Here is a 19,845-nt window from a genome sequence, read left to right as displayed (position 1 = left end):
GTCAGTATAATATCAATGTTCAATTGAATAAATGTGTAAATAAATACATATCTAACATTGTATTTATACATACATATATTAATTCGTTTTATATTACTTAAAAATTCATGTATACATACTAAATAGTATATTTCATATCAACATTTAATTTTTCAATATTTAGATCTTTTATTTTAAGTAAATATAATTTATAATATCTAAATAGTATTTAACTTAAAAGAGAGAAATTTGTGCAACAACAACTATTGCACAGAAATTGATTTTTTTATGTATGCATACATAAAAGGAAGGGTTTAAAAATGAACTATGTAACAAATATTGTTATTATGGTTGAAGAGCAATAATTATATATTATTTTTATAACATATTGCTGTAAAGTTTGTGGAATCAACTCTATATCAAATTTCATGATCATACATTCAAGTCACAGTATCGGAAAAGTTATATTAACTATGTTACAAAATAAATATTTAACAGTAATGACAGTATCTCTCTCTCTCTCTCAACGAGAAAAATAAAATAAAATTATATATTAGACATTTTCAAAAATGTAAACTGATTTTTTATTTTGCTACAATAAATGTTTAAGTATGCGATACTTATCTATGTATCTTTCTTTTATTTTGGAAAACTTGATTGAGAAATGATCGATGAACGTCGAAGTACACCGAAAAAAGGTGAATATAGTTTTACTAAATGAGTGAATGGGCAGTTCAATCGAGTATCTCATGACTCTTAAAGAGTTTCAACAATTTCTTCATAATTAACTGTATCTGGTCATAATGCTTTAACTTTCAGTTGCTTCATTCTAGGAGCTCTCTTTTTAGCAAGTCTTCGTTGCTCTTTCTCTTCCCACTTTCTTTGCTTGTCCGGATCTTCTTCTTGAAGAATACGTTCTTTCTCAGCTCTACGACGTTCTTCCCTTCGCTGCGCTGCTGCTTCAGCTCTAGCAGCATGAGTTGTTTTTAAGAATGCTTCCTCTACCCTAAATCTGTTTTTATCTGCTTTACTTTTACCCTAAAAGCAACAATACGATACAGAACAACATAATAAAACAGTAGTACAATCCAAAGAAATATATTACGAACCTCTTTAGATAATTTGAAACGACGTAATTTATCTAACAGGTAAAATGTTAATTGCAAAAGCATTTTCAATTTTTCTTGATCTTCTGTATTGGTAGTGCGTCCTTTTATGCTTATGTTGAGTCCTATCAGTAGAACTCTCTTCACTTCCGGCATTGTTAATTGCGTTGTATCTCTAAAATGAGAAACATAATATTACAGATACCAATAAAAAATATGAGAAATCCTCATTTACTATGTAATTGAGTCTTACTCTTGTTGTTTGGGGCCACTGAATTGGTCGCTGATGTGTATATAATCGATATATTGTGAATATTTTGTGAATGCTTGTAAAACTCTCGTATCTAAAATAGCTGATACTGCTTCAGCAATTTCGGACATTACATAAAATCCTGACGGAAGACCAAATTTCTCTCCCGGTCGCTTTTCCGGGCAATACACGCTGATATCAGCCATGTCCCGTACTAAATGCATCGCAGTACGTTTTGTAGCCACTGCTAATACAAAATTATCCGTCTCATCTTTGGCTAATTCTATACGTACGAGCGCTTGATCATTTTGTGGTCGCACAAGTTGCGCCAACACTGCGACCAAATCTTGTCTTTTAAGTAATTTTAATTCGACCAGCATAGAATCGCATCCAATTCTTCCCGAACAATATAAACTGTAATGCGATTGACTCTCTTTTACTAAATCATTTTCGTACACGTCCTCGCTAGACTTTCCTGTGTCGCCGACAAGAGAGAAATTATCAAGCAGAAGTTGTTTGTGTTCCAACAACCACATCTCCGCTATACGAGCATTTCTCGATCGTCCTGCTAGGTAGTTAATGAAATACAACAATAACCCCATGATCATTAATATTTCTAGATAGAAACTATCCCATCTCGTTCGCAGATGTAACGGTATTTTGGTGATCGTCAATGTTGATGGCTCGTTGCTCTTGGAGCCTGCATTCTCGCCAGCGACGTCTACTCCTTCGAACTCTTCTTCGTCGAAGTGATCGAATTCATTATCACTATCGACTATTAATACATCATCCTCGTCGAAATCTTGATTGATATTCGACTCTTTACTATGTTCTACTACGCGGTCGTCGATTAGCTGAGTTAGTTTCTCTTCTTCGAAGTCTTCGAATTCTGCGAATTCATTATCCTCGGGAAGTTCTTCATGGAAATGTGCTGTGACCCATATATTCGTTGCAACCAGCACAATGTGAACTATCACTAACCCCAATTTCATTTTGTCTGTAATCAAATGGAAAGACATAATTAATTAAAAACGATAAGGATAAATTTTGAAAATCTAAAAATATTTGCATATGTATTTTGAATTTTTTAATAAAGCATCCGACGTCACGATTCTACCTTTACTCCGCTTAACGGGAGCCAATACATAAATAAAACAAATTTAATTACTTCGAACAATTATTTCCAAAATAACTCCGATAAAATAAAATACGGAATTTGATTTCTTCGATTTATTTATTAAATCTCTATTATTGTTGGTTTACCGTCTTATACTAACATTATGGTGAATTTATATGAAATGCTGCCACTTTTTCGACATTGATTTCAGTTATCAATTAAACAGAACTGTCTTTCCAATAAATAATACTGTTACAACACTCTTTCGAGGTGACTTGCATAGTATGAAACTAGCCACGGGACAAACGTCATTTCCTTCGACAACAGTTTCGTTTTTGAGGAAATGTAAGATTTATCAGAGTTTATCTGGATTTATATAATTTCTAGGTTAATCTTGTCACAAATTAGTTTAGAATTCCGAAAAATATAGTATATTAAAGAGACACTGTACACGATCAAAATATTACTTAACAGAGTAGTTAAGTATACAACTTCATTCGCTTAAAACAACTGCATCGATGTAATTTCAGCTTTGAACATAATATGCGTGCGTAAAATGATGTAACAGGATAGCGAAAGGTAAATGGACAATAAGAAATGTTTGTTTTAATATTTTTATTTCTAACATACGTTTGATTAAAATATACAAGAGTACTTCCTGCGAATGGTGATTGCTACGCAAACTCGGCAACACCACGCGACGATTTTCATATTAAATACGTGTGTATTTATGAACGACGGTAGACAGGTAGACAGCGGAGTGCAGTATAAATGAATATCCTTGTGAAAACAATTCTTTTTATCACATAATTTCACTCACAAATTATATGCAATATTGCCAGTGGGAATGTATTTTCAAAATGAATTTTGAAACTATTGTGTGCACAGATAACAAAAACGCATATCATTAGTTATATCAGGTAATATTTATTCAGTTTTATGTCGCATCATAAAATATAAGTCAGGATATGCTACATTGTTTGTTTGATAAGTTTGGGGGTTCCTTGTTACTGTGAATTTTGAACAATTTTGAACATTGAACGCGAACACAAACAAATGATCGTTGATTGTTCCAAGTCTACCATTGTCTACCAGATGACGGTTGTGGGCAAGGTGCTATATATAGTCTGTTGAGAAAATTGTATACATATATAGATAACAAAAACGAATACTTATACATTAGTAATATATATCTTACGATTTAAAAACAACCTGAACGTATCATTTCTAATTCACGTGTAAAATTTCATTTTTGCAAAACATTCGACACATATACTTTTCTTTTTATTCGTTTATAGTTTTATAAATATATGTTGCATCAAACTGTTAGGTTATACATCATCAAATAAGTCAGGATCATGTCAAGATATGCTAATTGTTTGTTTGATAAGTTTGGTTTCCTTCTTTTTGCGAATTTTGAACATTGGACGCGAACACAAATAAGAATTAAATAATCTTAGACCTTACAATTAGACTTATATAGACCACCCAGACAGCACACCGGCTCGATTTTAGCCGGGCCCCTGTGCACAAAATGGCGCGAATTTCACCTGCAGGGGGCTCGAGCCCAGGGCCTGCCGGCCGGGCCGGTGTTCCGCCGATTTGCAAGATTGCAAGGGTGCGGGATTCGCGTTCTCATTTCGTGATAATACAAACACGGGTTTTTTCAGTAGTCAAAAACGCCAGATAAAAGATCAATCTAGGCAGCAATCGCCCTCAAAGGTCTTATTTATTAACTTATTATACTTTTGTCGGTAAAAAGGGAGACTACTACGCATTTGCACAGTACTGCTACATTGATGCGACCCGCCTTGTGTCGTGCATGCGCGAGAAAAGTTGGCCTCAATCGAAGCACTGATTGGCCACATTAGTGTGACCGTGCTGCCCTCTCAAAAACAGGCTGAATTCCGGCCCGGCCGGCAGGCCCTGGGCTCGAGGTGATATTCGCGCCATTTTGTGCACAGGGGCCCGGCTGAATCGGCCTGTCTGAGTCTCGATGCAGCTCTTAGCGTTGTGTTTGCCCGTAACCTGTAGGTCAGGGGCTCTGCTGGCTGGGTCCGGTGGTAGGCCCTGTCAGACTGTATTATCTGGGCATATATAGACCCGGCTTCAAATAACATGTCGTGTTCCAAGATTACATTGTCTACCAGATGACGGTTGTGAGCAAAGTCTGTTTAGAAGTCGCAGTACCGTGAAGCTGATATATTATATAACTGTGCCAGGTCTATAAGTGTATATATGGTCTAAGGTTTAAGAAATAATTATGTTTGGTCGATAAAGTAAATTTCTCGCTACACAGGCCGCAGAAGAACTTCAACTTCAACCTGCTTCAACGCAACCAACTTGCCTCGAGATATTCCGTGATTGAGCGAGAGATCGATTCAGTATGTCCGTGGAAACGAGTGAGAGGCGTTTACTGCGCAGGCTTGACCATAATGGCTTTATTCTGTCAAAACATGATGCGGTCTTTCCTACATTCTGTCACAATGTACCGCATGCCGTTCTACTGACTCGATCACGCACCGAGTCTTGATTATCGCAAGGATTTACGACAACCCGGAAAATAGTATTGTTGGTATAAGTCGATGTGAAAAGGGTGGGTGTTGACAGTGCAAATTCTAGGAAGCTAACAATGGATCAATACCGTGCGGAGGAGGGTAATATGTGGATACAATGAAAAATCGTTGTTCTTTTATCAGAACTCCTTTTCCACTGTACGTGTCTGTTAACTTGACAAGGTAAGTTTCTTATAAAAAGAAAGAAATACACATGTAAATGCTTACGCCTACGGCAAAAGTAATATTTGGTTAAGATCTCCCTGTCGAATTTTTCTTTCTTTTTTGCGTGAAAATTGACAGAGCTTGCAACTAAAACCTCTCGAAATAAAAATAAAAGAAGTAGCTGAGTTTGTTACAACACAATTGCACGGTATCCTAAACAAATTTTTGGTATTACGTTCTAAAAAAAAAAATAAGAGCCAAGTGACGTGCATTTATATTTTCTTTATTCTGTGTTTAATTCCCTTTCGGTATCGTAAATACTGATACAGAATCGCGTGTATTATAATTTCATTTCTCTCGTTAAGGCATGGGTTGTCACACAGTTACCTCTCTACTAACCGAATCTCTCATTTCTAACCAATACGATAAACGTCATCACGCTTATTTCGCTAGTTTACCAATCTTAGCCCTTTGCACTCCGAATTATTTCTCAATTTTGCTGCCAACAATTCCCTACTATTTTAAGTGGTTTATTTGAAATTTACTTCAGAGGACAGTTCGTTCACTGATTTTGTTTACTAATTATATTAAATACAGCTTTCAAACTTTGTTGTAATTTATATTTGTTTTTTAACTAAAAAATAAGACGATTAAATAGATAAAGGAAGAACTAAATACATATGAAAACCCGTTTTATTTACATTTTTCTTTCTATAATGTCGAGTCACACTTGACAAAGGAGTGCAAAGGGTTAATTATCGATTATACACCAATAGCATAACTATGTAGCTGATAACTGTAGACAGCGGATCTGTATGCAAAATAAAAATTATCTACCGGAATTGCAGCAAACTGGTGTAAAATAGAAAATTATTTTCATTCTTAATATGTTCAATAGATTGAAAATCATATGACAATGTTTTTTAATATTCTTCTAATGTTTTTTTACTGTTTTAAATTGCACTTACTCATTTTTGTCATAAATGCATAAAATCCGCTGTCTACTAATAATAACTGTTGTTATAGTCGAACCTTGGTAACTGGAATTTCAAGGGAATAATTCAAATTTTCGATTTGCAGAGGGTTTCGAAATTCGATTTTTATAGCGATGTTGATATAATATAAGAACGTCGAGAGAAAATAGTTCCTCAATTTGTTTATTAATTACGCAGACTACAATATACTAAATTTAACCCTTTGCACTCGGAGCTATTTTAACTGTAAAATTAAACATTTCTTCCGACCTAGTATAACTCCATTCTATGTTAATTGTTTTCTTTGTATGAATATGAAACTGATATCATACCACATACAATACTGAAATGTTTAGCAATTGATTAGTAGACTGCGGATTTTATGCATTTATAATAAAAATGAGTAGGTGTAATTTAAAACAATGAACACATTAGAAGAATTAAACAAATTCTGTTATATTATTTTCAACCTTCTATCTATATTGACAAATAAAAAAAAAATTAATTTTATATTTCACTCCAGTTTGTTATAATTCAGGTAAAACATTTTTATTTTGCATAAAGTTCCGCTGTCTATTAATAATGTAAACAATATTTTGGATAATGGTACAGCAATTTCTAGTGGTGAGTCACCACTCGAGAGTGCTAAGGGTTAAAACAGTAGAAAGATGAAAAGAATTTAAGAACATCAGTATATTTCGATTAAAATGATCAAAGGAAGAAAGAAATTTGTATTTGGCTCCTGTTTCTTGCCAATTACTATGAATAATATGTAAATTTTCCTTTGAGCTTATTTAGTATGGGTTTATACTGGAGCAGCGAGGTGAGTTGTGCGGTGAAAAAAAAGAAAAACAAAGAAAATACATATGTACTTTTTCTTTAGTATGTGGTATGTCTCGAAATGTTGTCACGAATGTTGGTTTGTTTTCACCGCGCCGCTATCATCGATGCTCGCCGCTCCACTATAACTGCACCCTTAGTTCTCGTAGGGGTTTTGAAAAAATGAGAATCGTCGTGACCTTCAAGTTACCGAAGTTCGATCGCATTTTATTATTGCTATTCACGAGTGCTGAAATACGTTTCGTTGTGCAGGTGAATCGAATCGATCGTCGACATGGAGAAATCGGACAATCAATTGAAAACCTGGAAAAGGAAGAATATGAAGACGAGCTCGACGTCGGAGGTGATGACCCAGTGTGTCCAGGTAGTCGTAAGATGTCGACCTATGGACGAGAGGGAAGTCACTCGCGGATACAAGCGAGTGGTGGACGTGTTTCCATCAAGAGGAGTAGTCGAAATTCGTCACCCGAGGGATGATCCATCCAGTGATAACGTGAAAGTGTTCACGTTCGACGCGGTGTACGATTGGAATTCAAGTCAACAAGACCTGTACGAGGAAACGGTCCGACCATTAGTGTCTTCCGTCCTCGATGGTTTTAACGGTACGATATTCGCTTACGGACAAACGGGCACCGGGAAAACGTACACCATGGAAGGTCTGAAGGGCGATTACGATAGACGGGGCGTAATACCGCGGTCCTTCGAGCACATCTTCAATCACATAGGCAGGTCCGAAAATATGCAGTATTTGGTGCGAGCGAGCTACTTAGAGATTTACCAGGAGGAGATACGGGACCTTTTGCAGCCCGATCAGAGCCTTCGATTCGAATTGAAAGAGAAGCCGGACACCGGCGTGTTCGTCAAGGATTTGTCAACGTCGGTGTGCAAAAGCGCCGCGGAGATACAACAGTTGATGAACATGGGTAACCAGAACAGAACCATAGGCGCGACAAATATGAACGAACACAGCTCTCGGTCGCACGCAATATTTCTGATCACGATAGAGATGGGATCTATCGACGACACCGGCGGGATCCGAGTCGGTCGTTTGAATTTAGTCGATCTAGCTGGCAGCGAAAGGCAGAGCAAGACCGGCGCGTGCGGCGAACGGCTGAAGGAAGCGAGCAAGATTAACCTGAGCTTATCAGCCCTCGGAAATGTGATATCTGCATTGGTAGATGGTAAAACAACGCATGTGCCGTACAGAGATTCGAAGCTGACGCGGCTGCTCCAAGATTCTCTAGGTGGAAACTCGAAGACTATCATGGTCGCGAATATAGGTCCTGCTAGTTACAATTACGACGAGACTCTGACGACGTTACGGTACGCGAATCGCGCGAAGAATATCAAGAACAAGCCAAGGATCAACGAGGATCCGAAAGACGCTCTTTTGAGACAGTATCAAGAAGAGATTGGTCGATTGAAGGAGAAACTGGCGCAGAAAGGAATGGCGCCGAGGAAAAAGAAAAAGCCGAAGAAAAAGAGAGAGGATGAGACTGCGGAGTCGGAGTCCGAGGCAGAGGATAGTCGAAGCGAAGACAATAAGATTGGAACGGATAAGAAGCTCATCGCGGAACAGTTGAAAGCGGAGAAACAAGAAACGGAAACTCTTATAATGAGAATCAAAGATTTGGAGAGCAAGATGCTTTGCGGGGGTAAGAACATAATTGATCACACGAACGAACAGCAAAGAGCGTTGGAGCAGAAGTCGGCCGAGATCGCGGAGAGAAAGAAACGAGAGGTTGAGATGCGGCAGAAGCTCGAAGATGAAGAGCTGACGATGTTAGGAGTGAAGGAAACGTACACGAATCTACAGCAGGAGGTAGACGTGAAGTCTAGGAAGCTGAGGAAATGTTTCACGAAGCTGCAAGTTTTGAAACAGGAACTCGAAGATGTTACCAACGATTTTAACAGAGACAGAAGGGATTTGGAGCAAACCCAGCACGAGCTGATGAAAGAATTGAAGCTGAAGTATCTTATTATAGAAAACTTCATTCCCGAGGAAGAGAAGAATAAAATATTGTCAAGAATACACCTCGACGAAGAGGAAGACTGCTGGATAGTGAAGGACCCGGAGCCATCCAGTATAGATTCGATAAAGAGACCTACATCCATTCCAGGTGCGCGAAGGCCGGTTTCCGAATACGCGCGTATCGCTCAAGCTATGGGAAGAGGTTGCCGTTACGCAGGGGAAAACATATTGAATTTAGATCTTGATATGCCAGCGAGGACGACAATGGACTATCAAGGGCCGGCCATTGCGCCCACGATCCAAGCCGTTCTTGAGGAAGCACTGCGCGACGAGGGCGACATCGACGTGGACGCTTCAAGTGCGAAACTCAGATCCAAATCACGATTGCAATCGGCGAAAATACGACCTAAGAGCGTTGGAAAGATCCAACAGATCCCGCCACCCGTTTACCCGAAGACTAGGGGTCTCGTGCCGAAGTAGAAAATTGTAACGCGTTCTCCGTTGTCTGTAAAGTGAAATGTATATATTGCGCGAGCTGCATTTTGGTGGTATTCTATTAATTTATATAGATTGTCGTAACGGTACGCGTGTTAACGATAAGCGCAAAACAGTTGGAGTCTTTGTAATTCTCTAGTCAATGTGCACTGTGCAGCCACGAGGTATTATTGCATTAATAAAGTGCACGAAATAAATACTTTTAAGATTGAAAAGTTCGTTACTTGTGATCGATCGTGTAAAAAAAAAACGGTACTATAATCCGTAATTTCACGTAAATACTTGGATCGTTTGGCCTGCTACTAGTGCTACTACAGCGTGCAACATTATCGATTAAAACAAGTTTGTTTCTGAAACATTCGAGAAGAAAAATAATGAACTAATTCCTTTATTATTAAAAATATTTCTGTTAATAGTAACGTATCGTGTAGAAGTCAATTTTCTGTTTGAATGTTATAATACTTTGTGTACAGATTCATTATTTATTGAGTTAGAAACGTTGTCTAGAAATACGATGAAAAATGAAGACATTCGGTTGATATATTGTTGAATAACTTAATTGCCGTTTAAGAGGGTAAATAATCAAGAATAATTTGGAAAAAAGCAAAAGAAGTATCCTAATCAATGAAATTACAGCTTATTTTCAAAGACTGGCAGTTATATTTAACACTATACGGTATTTGAGAAAATGAAAATCGTGACATATAGGGTAAAGTAATTGATTTGCGAATTTTTGTGTACAACTACGTTTATTATTAATTTAATTCTTACTATTATCGAATATTAAGAACAAGTTCCTTGGTGTGTTTATAGTTTCTCTGAAATATGAAGAACTCGTACGCTTAAAAGTATTTACAAACGACGGTTATTCTTTACTTATTTAATACACTTTTACAACGTGTTTTTTAAATTGAAAAATTACACATAATTGTTCTTGCTATTATGTATGTATATATATACATGTTACGAGTGTATATATGAATATATTTATGCGTCCACATAAATATATAAATATATATATATGTTTTTCAACATTAAAAGTGCTTGTAAAAATAATGTTCGATACTCTCGACTCCTTTGACGCTTTATCACACACATCCGAACCTGCTAAATTATAAAGATGATAAACGTATTACCAATTAAGAGGATTGAATAAAGCATAGCATGACAAAATTGTAATCGAGAGTAAAGTGATTTCCTTGTATTATGTTTTCTTCTTCGTTTCTTTTTTTTCTTTACTTACTTTATTCATGTTGACATCGACGTCTTTTAACACTTCGTTCCGTAAATCCACGTTCACTTCACGCGCCTAGTACTATATATATATATATGTACGTGTATATGTATATATATTTAAACAAATTGAGATATTTTTAAGCGATTTAAGGTCCTGCCATCTCAAAGGGAGACACACGCGACGTATAAACGTATAAAAACGATATATGGAAATAAACTTTTCATGTATGAAGAGGAACGGCAAATGTTAAATGTTAAATTCGTGAGAAATTCCTTTGCGTTCAAATGGTTCGTGAATTTTTAAATATATTTACAAAGGGTATTCAATTTCGTTAATAATTGGTTAAAACTTTGACCATTATTATCTGGGATAATCGTTGAACTAGCCACATTACCATTTCCTGTAAACATTTGCACAATGTCCAAGCAAGGAGAAAACTAGTTCTGTAACAGTTGCGATAAGATTCAGTCACAATATAACTTCGGTACATTCTTATGAACGATTCCTAAATAGTTACTTTAATAGAAACGTTGTTGTTGTACATAATTCCCGTATTGTTGTTGCGGTTGCTGTTGAGCATAATTTGAAGAATGGCCCGCAGGTAGTCCACCATAAGGCGATCCAACATAGTTCTGCTGATTCGGATACTGGTTCGATGCCATGGGCGGGCCACTGTATTGACCCTGATTGTTCACACCGCCATATCCTTGGTAATTGTAACCATTATCGACGTAATTCTGATTACCACTGTAGACTTGCTGATGTGGATAACTTTGAAACTGTTGATTGGACATGTTAGGATAGGTGAGAGGGGGTGCTTGCGGACGAGGGCAACTCTGTTGAGTATTCTGAACGTATCCTTGATTGTAAAAGTTTGACATCGGAGCTGTCGATGTGTTAGGAATCTGATCTAACGGCTTCGACGTGTTTTGTTCAACATTTTCATTTCCAAGCGGCAGGTGCGTCTTTGGCACATACTTATTTGGAAGATCTCCCATTATGTGAGCGATTAATCGTTTCGTCTCATTTAGTATTGCATTCGGATCGTTAGTTTTCGTTAATTCCTTCGATCTTACCGGGGAACGCGATCTTGAACGTGAACGAGAACGTGTCCAGGATCTTGGAGAGTTTGATTCCGATTTTGAAAAACCTCGCGACTTTTTCTTCGCCTTCTCGTTTTCGTTAACATTTTTATCCGCTGCTTTATAAATATCCTCAAATGTGTAATCATCATCGTCATCCGACAAATCTAATTTCGCCTTCTGTTTGTCTTCGGTATCGTTCTTCGTCTGTTGTTCTTCCTCGTCGTCATTCGCAAACATGTCTATTTTAGGTTTCCACTTATCCTCTTCTTCGACAGGATTTTGATTTCCTTTTCGCACAGAGAACGGCGAAATACTTCTCCTCGGTTTAATACTGGTTTCTGTATTTTCTGGCGTCGGGGACTTTATTTTTGGCATTGATGATATTATGGACGTAGAGCCTAGGTTCACAAATCCTCTTAGTTTCTCTACTCGAACCGGATCTGTTACTTCTAATTTTTTTAGGAAATTGATCAGCCCGTGTTGTTCCTGACTGGATAAGTCTTTAAAATTTTGCAAAAGCGTTTTCAAGTCTGCGTCCGACAAACTTTCCATCTTAGACGTCTGATGATCGACTGTATCCGGCGTTGTTAGCGTCGCGGGAGCGGACGTTGTTTGAGCAAGAGAATTATTACTTCTTGCCAATCCTTTCACAAAATCAGCCGTTGTCACCGGCTTATCGGAATTCTTGGACGCTTCAGCCATTCCGACAACGGCATTAATCAAAGTTTCCAATTCTTCTTGCGACACATTCGATCTACCTTGAGCTACCAAAGCAGCTGCTATTTGTTGGGCTATAGCTACTTTATCTACAGTACCAACACCAGGTACACTAACCGGTTCGGATTTAATCACAGGTGCAATTACCTCCACCGGCCTTGAGTACGCAGTTCTTTGGATATAAGTTGTCGACTTCGCAGTCTCCAATTCTCTTTTCTTCTTTTTCTCTTCTTCCATCTTCTTTTTACTCTCCGCCGCTTTGTGCAACAACTGCGCGATATTTTGGATCGCTGTTTTCGTCGGTGTTATGGCCATTTTCTCGATCATCCCGGCAAACAATTGACCTTTCAGCTTCTCTTTGACTGTTTCGAAAAGCACGCTCACTTCTTCGTCGTAGAGCAACTCCTCGGCAGAGTTCGGTTTTGCTTTTTCCGCGGCCAATGCCTTCGAAAGAAGAGAAACTATCTTCGGTCCGAGAGAGCCCAGTTGACCCTCCAGCGCTGTAAGTAATCTCAACAAGCCGACTACTTCTAAATCTTCGGTTAATATATCATCCGGTATAGGACTCGGAGACTTTTCTTTTACCGGGTAAGGAGTCGCGTAGTGTATCGATCTTGAACGTGAAACACCACGAGGATAATAACTACTTCTGTACACGGTACCTCTTCCTCGCATATACGACGAATACGCGTATTCGCGGTCTCTCATTTCATGATGATCGTAATAGTCCGCTTTAATTGTTTTTGTCCCGACATACTCTACTTCGTCGTCGCTCTCTATACGATGACGACTTCTTTTCGGTGGAGACCTATCGCGTCTATTCGATGGTATCCATTTCTCCGGTGGCTTGTCTTCTGGCAGTTCTAAACGCTTTCTAATTTCCTCTTTCCGTTGTTGCAGTTGTTCGTTATGGATCTCGCGCATCCGTTTGTTCCAGAATTCTATCCATTCCGGCTTGAAGTCATGCTTGCTAGGATCTTTCCCCTCCGCTTGCAATTCCTTGTACCGTCTGTTCCAGAACTTTTTCCATTCGTCGGGATAAGACGGATGCTTCTCCGGATTCTTCTCATGAAATTTCAACGCGCGATCGAGCGTCTCTTCGGCTCGTCTGATTTGCTCACGATATTTATCCCACTTATCTCGTTCTCTAAGCGGTTCCGGTGAACGCGAACGGGACCGCGAACGCGAACGAGAACGCGTTCGATCTCGCGAGTAACGCGGTTTAGTACGATACCTTCCGCTTTTATCTATCGAATTAGTTTTGCGATTGCGAACGGGAGAACGTGATCTTGAGCGCGATGGAGTCGGGCTACTCGATATACTTGACAGCGACGAGAGAGACTTTGTTTCATCAGAGGGACGTTTAGGAGACTTTCTCGTACTCTCTTCTTCCTTATCTAAAGGCTTGCGGATATTTAATTTATCCTTTGTGAAAATACGAATCTTGAATCCCCTGAAAAATGCGAAACACAATTTAGACACATCTGAAAAGTTCGACGAGTTGAGAAACCAACGTTAATTTATTCTACTGAAATTGTTATAAAAACGAGGATAATTAATCAAAGAATTCTCTTTAAAGAAGTTACATCAAATAAACGTTAACTTACGATTTCGTAGTGTCTGATTTCGAATCTGTTTTCTTTGGCGGAGACTTTTCGTGTTTCTTGTCTTCACTTTTATGCTTATCATCCAGCTTCTCATCGGCAGGTTGAAGATCTTAATATAAGATCATCGTTACACGGTTTAGGCGTAAGTGTTTCGTTTTAACGATATCAATGTTTATATACTCACCTTTCTTCGTACCACTATTACCAGCCACTTCAGCCATCTTCTCTTCAAAGTTCGTTACCCATCGCACATCGTAAACATCCATAAATGTTAATTCTGGTGTTTCCCTGCATGTAGGAAACAGCCATTGATTGTCAAAGGAACGTAAGTTAAATAACGAGAACGACTGACGCGCACCTTGTCTAATAATCACGTCCATTGATTTTTGTAAAACACGCGAATTGAAATACTCAATTCGTAACAGCGCTCATTCGTAACGCGTACAGAACTTAATATGATCCAAAGAAAATTATAACTTACCTAAAGTGATAATCCTGATAGACTCTCTTGATGTACTGCATTTTGTTTTTCTCGAATTGATTTTTGTCCACCAGCTGTGGTTGCAATCTTCCAAACCGTTCTTCAATCTTCTTAGCCACTAACACCGATATTTCATTAGCTCCGCGTTTATAATTAGGTGTACGCGGTAGTTCCGTAATAGCACGCGAGATTGTAGGGAAATGTCGATTTAGATATGTTATTCTATGATTATAACTGGTAATATGAGCCATAACAGTACGAGGGTCGCCCCTTTTATCACATAAAACACATGTATAACTTGGTTCGCATGAGTCGTTATCAACCAGTTCAAGTAGATATTCAAGGCCAACAAGGGGAGAACTTCTATGGCGATCTAAACTCATCTGAATCGTTGTCGTTCTAGTTATTTGGTCCTCCATACCAGGTGGTACTGGTTCTCCAGGCGCCAAACCATCGCCTATAGTAGCCGACTGTGTCGGTGGTGTTGTTTTCACAATATCCGATCGTTTGGACCATAACAAAACTGGATATGGCCATTCATCTAACTTCATTTTGTGACGATTACACATATTGTGGTTCAGTAACTTGTGAGCTCCGAACAGCGCTATGTTACATATGTGACACCATATATCGCCGTCTTCTGTTTCAGAATACACTGGTCTGAGCGTGCCATCTTCGGCAGTGACACTGCTCCTCATTAAACGTTTTCGATCGTACTCTTCCTGCGAAATATAAATACTTTGTCAAGTGTACATGCAGCTGCGGTTCTAAGAATATGTATATCGCAGAACACAAAAGTGTATCGATAATCGATAAAACATTAGACAAACGTTTACAGTGAATAAGAAAACTCAAACAGCGTTACTTATTGAAATAATGTATCAAAGTTATTGATGGAAATGTAATAATTCTGTGTTATATTCAGAATTATACAGGGTGGTTCACCGTTTTGTCATTACTATTATTCGTAGCGAAGAAAAATGTTCGGATTGTTCTCGTTTACAAGGTCTTTCGAAGGTCATCAGTGTTTTTTTTTAAATGGCACCATGTATTTTTAACTTCATACAGTACCCGAAATTTCCATAAAGCCACCTATATTTTGACGTATTCTTTTAAAAATATTGTCAACGTTTACTACTTTTTCTCATCTACAATTATATTTAGTTGAAACTAATCATAAATCTACGAGTATCTGCTCGGAAATGTTCACCTTTTGGGTGTGTTTACATTCTTTGCTGCACGAAGCGACATATAAGTGCGAAATTTCTATAAAGTCACTTAGTTTGTGCTTATTGTTAGACTCTGAGTGATTAAGTCCAGCTGGATACAATAAAAGAAGTGTAACTGCAATTGAAAAATAAGGATTTACGTAATATGTTATATATTTTAATTTCTGATTAGTAAAATGCCACGAGGACAATTGTTGACCAGTGCGAAAAGGCATCCCATTGATGCTTATAGAGATATGGGAAGTTCTAATCGCAGAATTGCAAAAAAAATCATGTACCGTTGTAAATAATTATGTCAATTTGGGAAAAGATTATGGGAAAAACCACCCCAAAGGAGGAAATCAAAAGCTGAGCAAGAGACAGCATTCATTGTTAATGAGATCTGCATCAAAAGAATTTAGAAGTGCAGCACAACTTCATGTTGAATTAGATTTGTCAGTAACTACGAGACGCGTGCAACAAATTTCAAAAAGTTCCAACCGATTTCACTGGACAAAAATGGTGCATAAACCAGCACTCAAAGCAGAACATAAACAGGCTCGTCTTGATTTTGCAAAAATACACATGTCCTGGTCGAGAGAATGGGAATTTGTTATTTTTTCTGATGAAAAGAAATTCAATTTAGACGGGCCAGGTGGTTTTAAATATTACTGGCACGATTTAAGGAAAGAAAAAGACATAACAATGAGCCACAACTTTGGTGGTGGTACATTAATGATCTGGGCTGCATTTAGAGCTGACGCCAAGACATCAATCTGTCGCATTACTCCTAAAATGAATTCAGAAAAATATACAGAATTATTCGACACAAGTTGAATACCATTTATTGAAGATATTGGACATGATAGCTTCATTTATCAACACGATAACGCTGCCATCCATATATCAAATTACACGAAGCAGCGGTTAGGTGAAAAAAATATCAGAGTTTTGACATGGCCATCTCATTCCCCAGATCTAAACCCAATAGAAAATCTTTGGGGGATACTCGCAAGGAAAGTTTACGGCAATTGCAAGCAATACAATACTATTAATGAATTATGGAAAGCGGTGAACGAAGCATGGGCATCTATTCAAGATGACACACTTCAAAGTATGATTTTGTCACTGCCCCATCGTATTTTCGAAGTTATTCGAAGAAATGGCAGTTCTACTAATTATTAATATAGAAATAGAAAAGAACTTATTGTTAATTTTGAACCTACTTATTTAAAAAATATGTGGCTTTATAGAAATTTCGCAGTTTATTTTATGTAAAATTATATATTTATGTTTATTTTTTAAAATAAATATTATTTCTATTATTTCAATCGATATATATGTGTTTTTAGTACACCTAAAATGAAATCATACTCAAAATCATAAGTACAGAATAATTATAAGATATTACCAAAAAACGCGCGCGCGTGGTGGCTTTATGGAAATTTCGGGCATTGTAGTGTAGTAGCTGATGTCAAGATGAGTTCAACGATGTGGCACCAGTTTTATTACTAGACTGCGGATCTATATGCATTTATGGCTTATACAAATTTTCAAAATATGCTGGAGTGTATTAAATTCAATAGAATTTAGTATGATTTTTACTCATCTTGGATATCTACAAATGCTATTACCAATGAAAATAGAATTCTATTTGGTAACACCTTCTCAAAATTTGTCTGTAAAAATTGAAAATTGCATAAACATCCGCAGTCTATTTATTACATAATGTGAAACAATCATTACTCTCTCGATTCAGAAAATGTCGCGATGTAAACGGTCGACACATTGGACCTTTTCTGTGAATAAAATCATTACAACATTATCAAGAGAGTCGCGTAACTTCGTAACAACACTAAAATTAAAATATCTCCTTAACCAATGGTTTTTCGATATTGATAGGTTCATACTTTTTTGTAGAAATTTCTTAGCTACAAGGCTGAAATAATAAATGAAATAAAGCAATAATAATAAACATTCTTCGCTACAAATATAATAACGACGAAAATCGAGGTGGTACTATCTGGCGAACCATCCTGAACTTAAAATCCTAATCTATCAGTTTCCTAAAATTAGTTTCCTTGAGTTCTTCGCTACAAATAATAATAACGACGAAAATCGAGGTGATTTTCTGATAATATCTGGTGAAACCATCCTGTATTAAAGATCCTAATCTATCAGTTTCCTAAACTTCGAATTGTAAATGTAACGATATTGTACGCGTGTTTCAGTGTGCATTACCTTCTCCTTGCCTGCTTCTGATAGGTGAGAAGGATTACGCCCTTCTATATCAAGATCATCGAAATTCTGCATGATTGCCCCGGGTCTGTGAAAAATTCTCACTGCGGTTTCTGAAAATACAAAGTTATTGTAAATATTAAGATAGAAACAATGCGGCATCAGGGTCGGCAAGATATATAAATTATCGAATGGAAATAGATATACAACGAAAGAGTAACACAGAGTATTGTTGAATAAAAAGAAATGTTCGAAAATGATAGAACTATAAAGAATATTGTTATTCGATTGTTGAAACTAAATATTAATTTATAAGCCAACCCTGTAGCAGCAGTCGTGTGTATGCTTGCCTGAAATTTGTCCGACGGAGCTTATTATAAGTACAACTACGAATTTTATAGAAGTATACTTACCAGTTTAAAATTATACATGCTATTCTATTTAAACAGTTTATGCGTACACGTGGTAACAATGCCTACATCTGATGTTTCCATGGAAATATTGCAACATTTTTATTCAACCGAAATAATAAGTTTGTGTTTAAAAGAAACAACAGTTGTGTATTTATAATTGTACAATATAAAATACTGCTGAAAATTCGGTATTTTAACAAATATACCGAATAAAGATTTCATAACACGCTTTAATAAAATAACTGAATTCTTATGTAAATACTTACACGTCCAGGAAATTCTAGAGGTATGCGTTAGCTTATGTGATAAATTATGTGCTAGGACCATTAAACATTTTACTTGTTTAATTGAAAAATTGCTTATAACTATAATTGATAGATTTGCTGGAGCATAATAGTCGATCCCCAGCTACTTACCGACAGAAAGGAAACTTCCTATAATCCGACAACGTTTCCAGGATGCACAAATACCACAGAACATTAAACATAGTGCACTATATAAAGACACTAATGTCGCGCAAAGTTAAGAATTAGAATAACTTTGCAATTTATACTTAAATGAGAAAAAATATATGTATATATATATATATATATGTATATAGCCGTTTTACGTTGAAAGAAAATCATTTTTTTCTTTTAAACTGACACACCTAACATAGTAGGTACTAAATATATTAGAACTCTGACGCAGGAGAATGAATAAGACATATAAATGATGTGTGTCGGGTTTATTAAGCGGTGCTCACTTAAATAAATTATACTGCGAACAGAACAACAAAATCATAGTGGCATTTAAGTACAGAAGGACCTGCAATACGCGCAACCAAAAGGTTATACGATTCATTGAAATCCGCAGGAATTGTATAATATGTATATGCAGTATGTAAACTGTTTCTTTTTTTCACGCGCACCGCCAGTTTTATAATAACCAAGCGATTACTAGCCAAATGGCTATCCTTTGGTGTCCGATTTAATATCTCCAGTTTTACAAATGTCTTTGATTCTGTCCAATCGCTTTAAGCCTAAATCGTAACCTTCGAAAATGAAAAATACGAAAGGTAGTTTTAAACTTACCAAATTACCAGTATGCGACGAATACACTCGGCAAATCCCGCGATGGAAATTTCTGATTTCCTAATTTTGTTTTCGACAAAATCTTTCGGTAGCCATATCGAAAGAGAAATATTCGACTGCAGATCTGCGCATGACTGACAGACTGACCTGACCTCACCTGACCTGTATGGTCGTGGTTGATACTTCGTTGACGATAGGAAACTTTCTTACCGACTCTGTGGAAAATGCCCTAGTATGACCACAGACTTGATATAGGAATAGATCTGACACCCAATGTATTTTTGTGTCCATCGGTTTTGGGGCGTTAGCGCTCTACAGAGACAACCACCGACG

At 37.2% G+C, this 19,845-nt stretch overlaps 2 protein-coding genes across 12 annotated transcripts; one reads left to right on the top strand and one right to left on the bottom strand.

The window, feature by feature from the left end:
* Window positions 1–318: 318 nt before the first annotated feature.
* LOC143211447 (PAT complex subunit CCDC47) lies at window positions 319–19,670 on the bottom strand. Of its 11 annotated transcripts, XM_076429142.1 has the most exons (7): window positions 19,513–19,634; window positions 18,856–18,873; window positions 18,030–18,139; window positions 14,581–15,302; window positions 14,284–14,387; window positions 14,100–14,208; window positions 10,305–13,945 (listed from the first exon to the last, which is right to left on the bottom strand). In XM_076429142.1, exons 3-7 carry the CDS (start codon window positions 18,099–18,101, stop codon window positions 11,209–11,211), a joined length of 3,744 nt encoding a protein of 1,247 aa, XP_076285257.1. In that variant the 5' UTR covers window positions 18,102–18,139; window positions 18,856–18,873; window positions 19,513–19,634; the 3' UTR covers window positions 10,305–11,208. The 11 variants fall into 11 exon arrangements, with proteins under 11 accessions (XP_076285262.1, XP_076285264.1, XP_076285260.1 ...); XM_076429140.1 differs by lacking the exon at window positions 18,856–18,873 and having other exon boundaries at window positions 19,513–19,670; XM_076429138.1 differs by having other exon boundaries at window positions 18,856–19,654.
* Window positions 4,740–10,200, top strand: Klp68d (kinesin-like protein 68D). The gene is made up of 2 exons (XM_076429155.1): window positions 4,740–5,190; window positions 7,239–10,200. Exon 2 carries the CDS (start codon window positions 7,261–7,263, stop codon window positions 9,436–9,438), a length of 2,178 nt encoding a protein of 725 aa, XP_076285270.1. The 5' UTR covers window positions 4,740–5,190; window positions 7,239–7,260; the 3' UTR covers window positions 9,439–10,200.
* Window positions 19,671–19,845: the final 175 nt, after the last annotated feature.

This window comes from Lasioglossum baleicum, chromosome 8 (assembly GCF_051020765.1).
Source record: "Lasioglossum baleicum chromosome 8, iyLasBale1, whole genome shotgun sequence".
Classification (NCBI taxonomy): domain Eukaryota; kingdom Metazoa; phylum Arthropoda; class Insecta; order Hymenoptera; family Halictidae; genus Lasioglossum; species Lasioglossum baleicum.
Note: the sequence above shows the minus strand (reverse complement) of the source record. Positions and strands in the feature narration are given on the sequence as shown.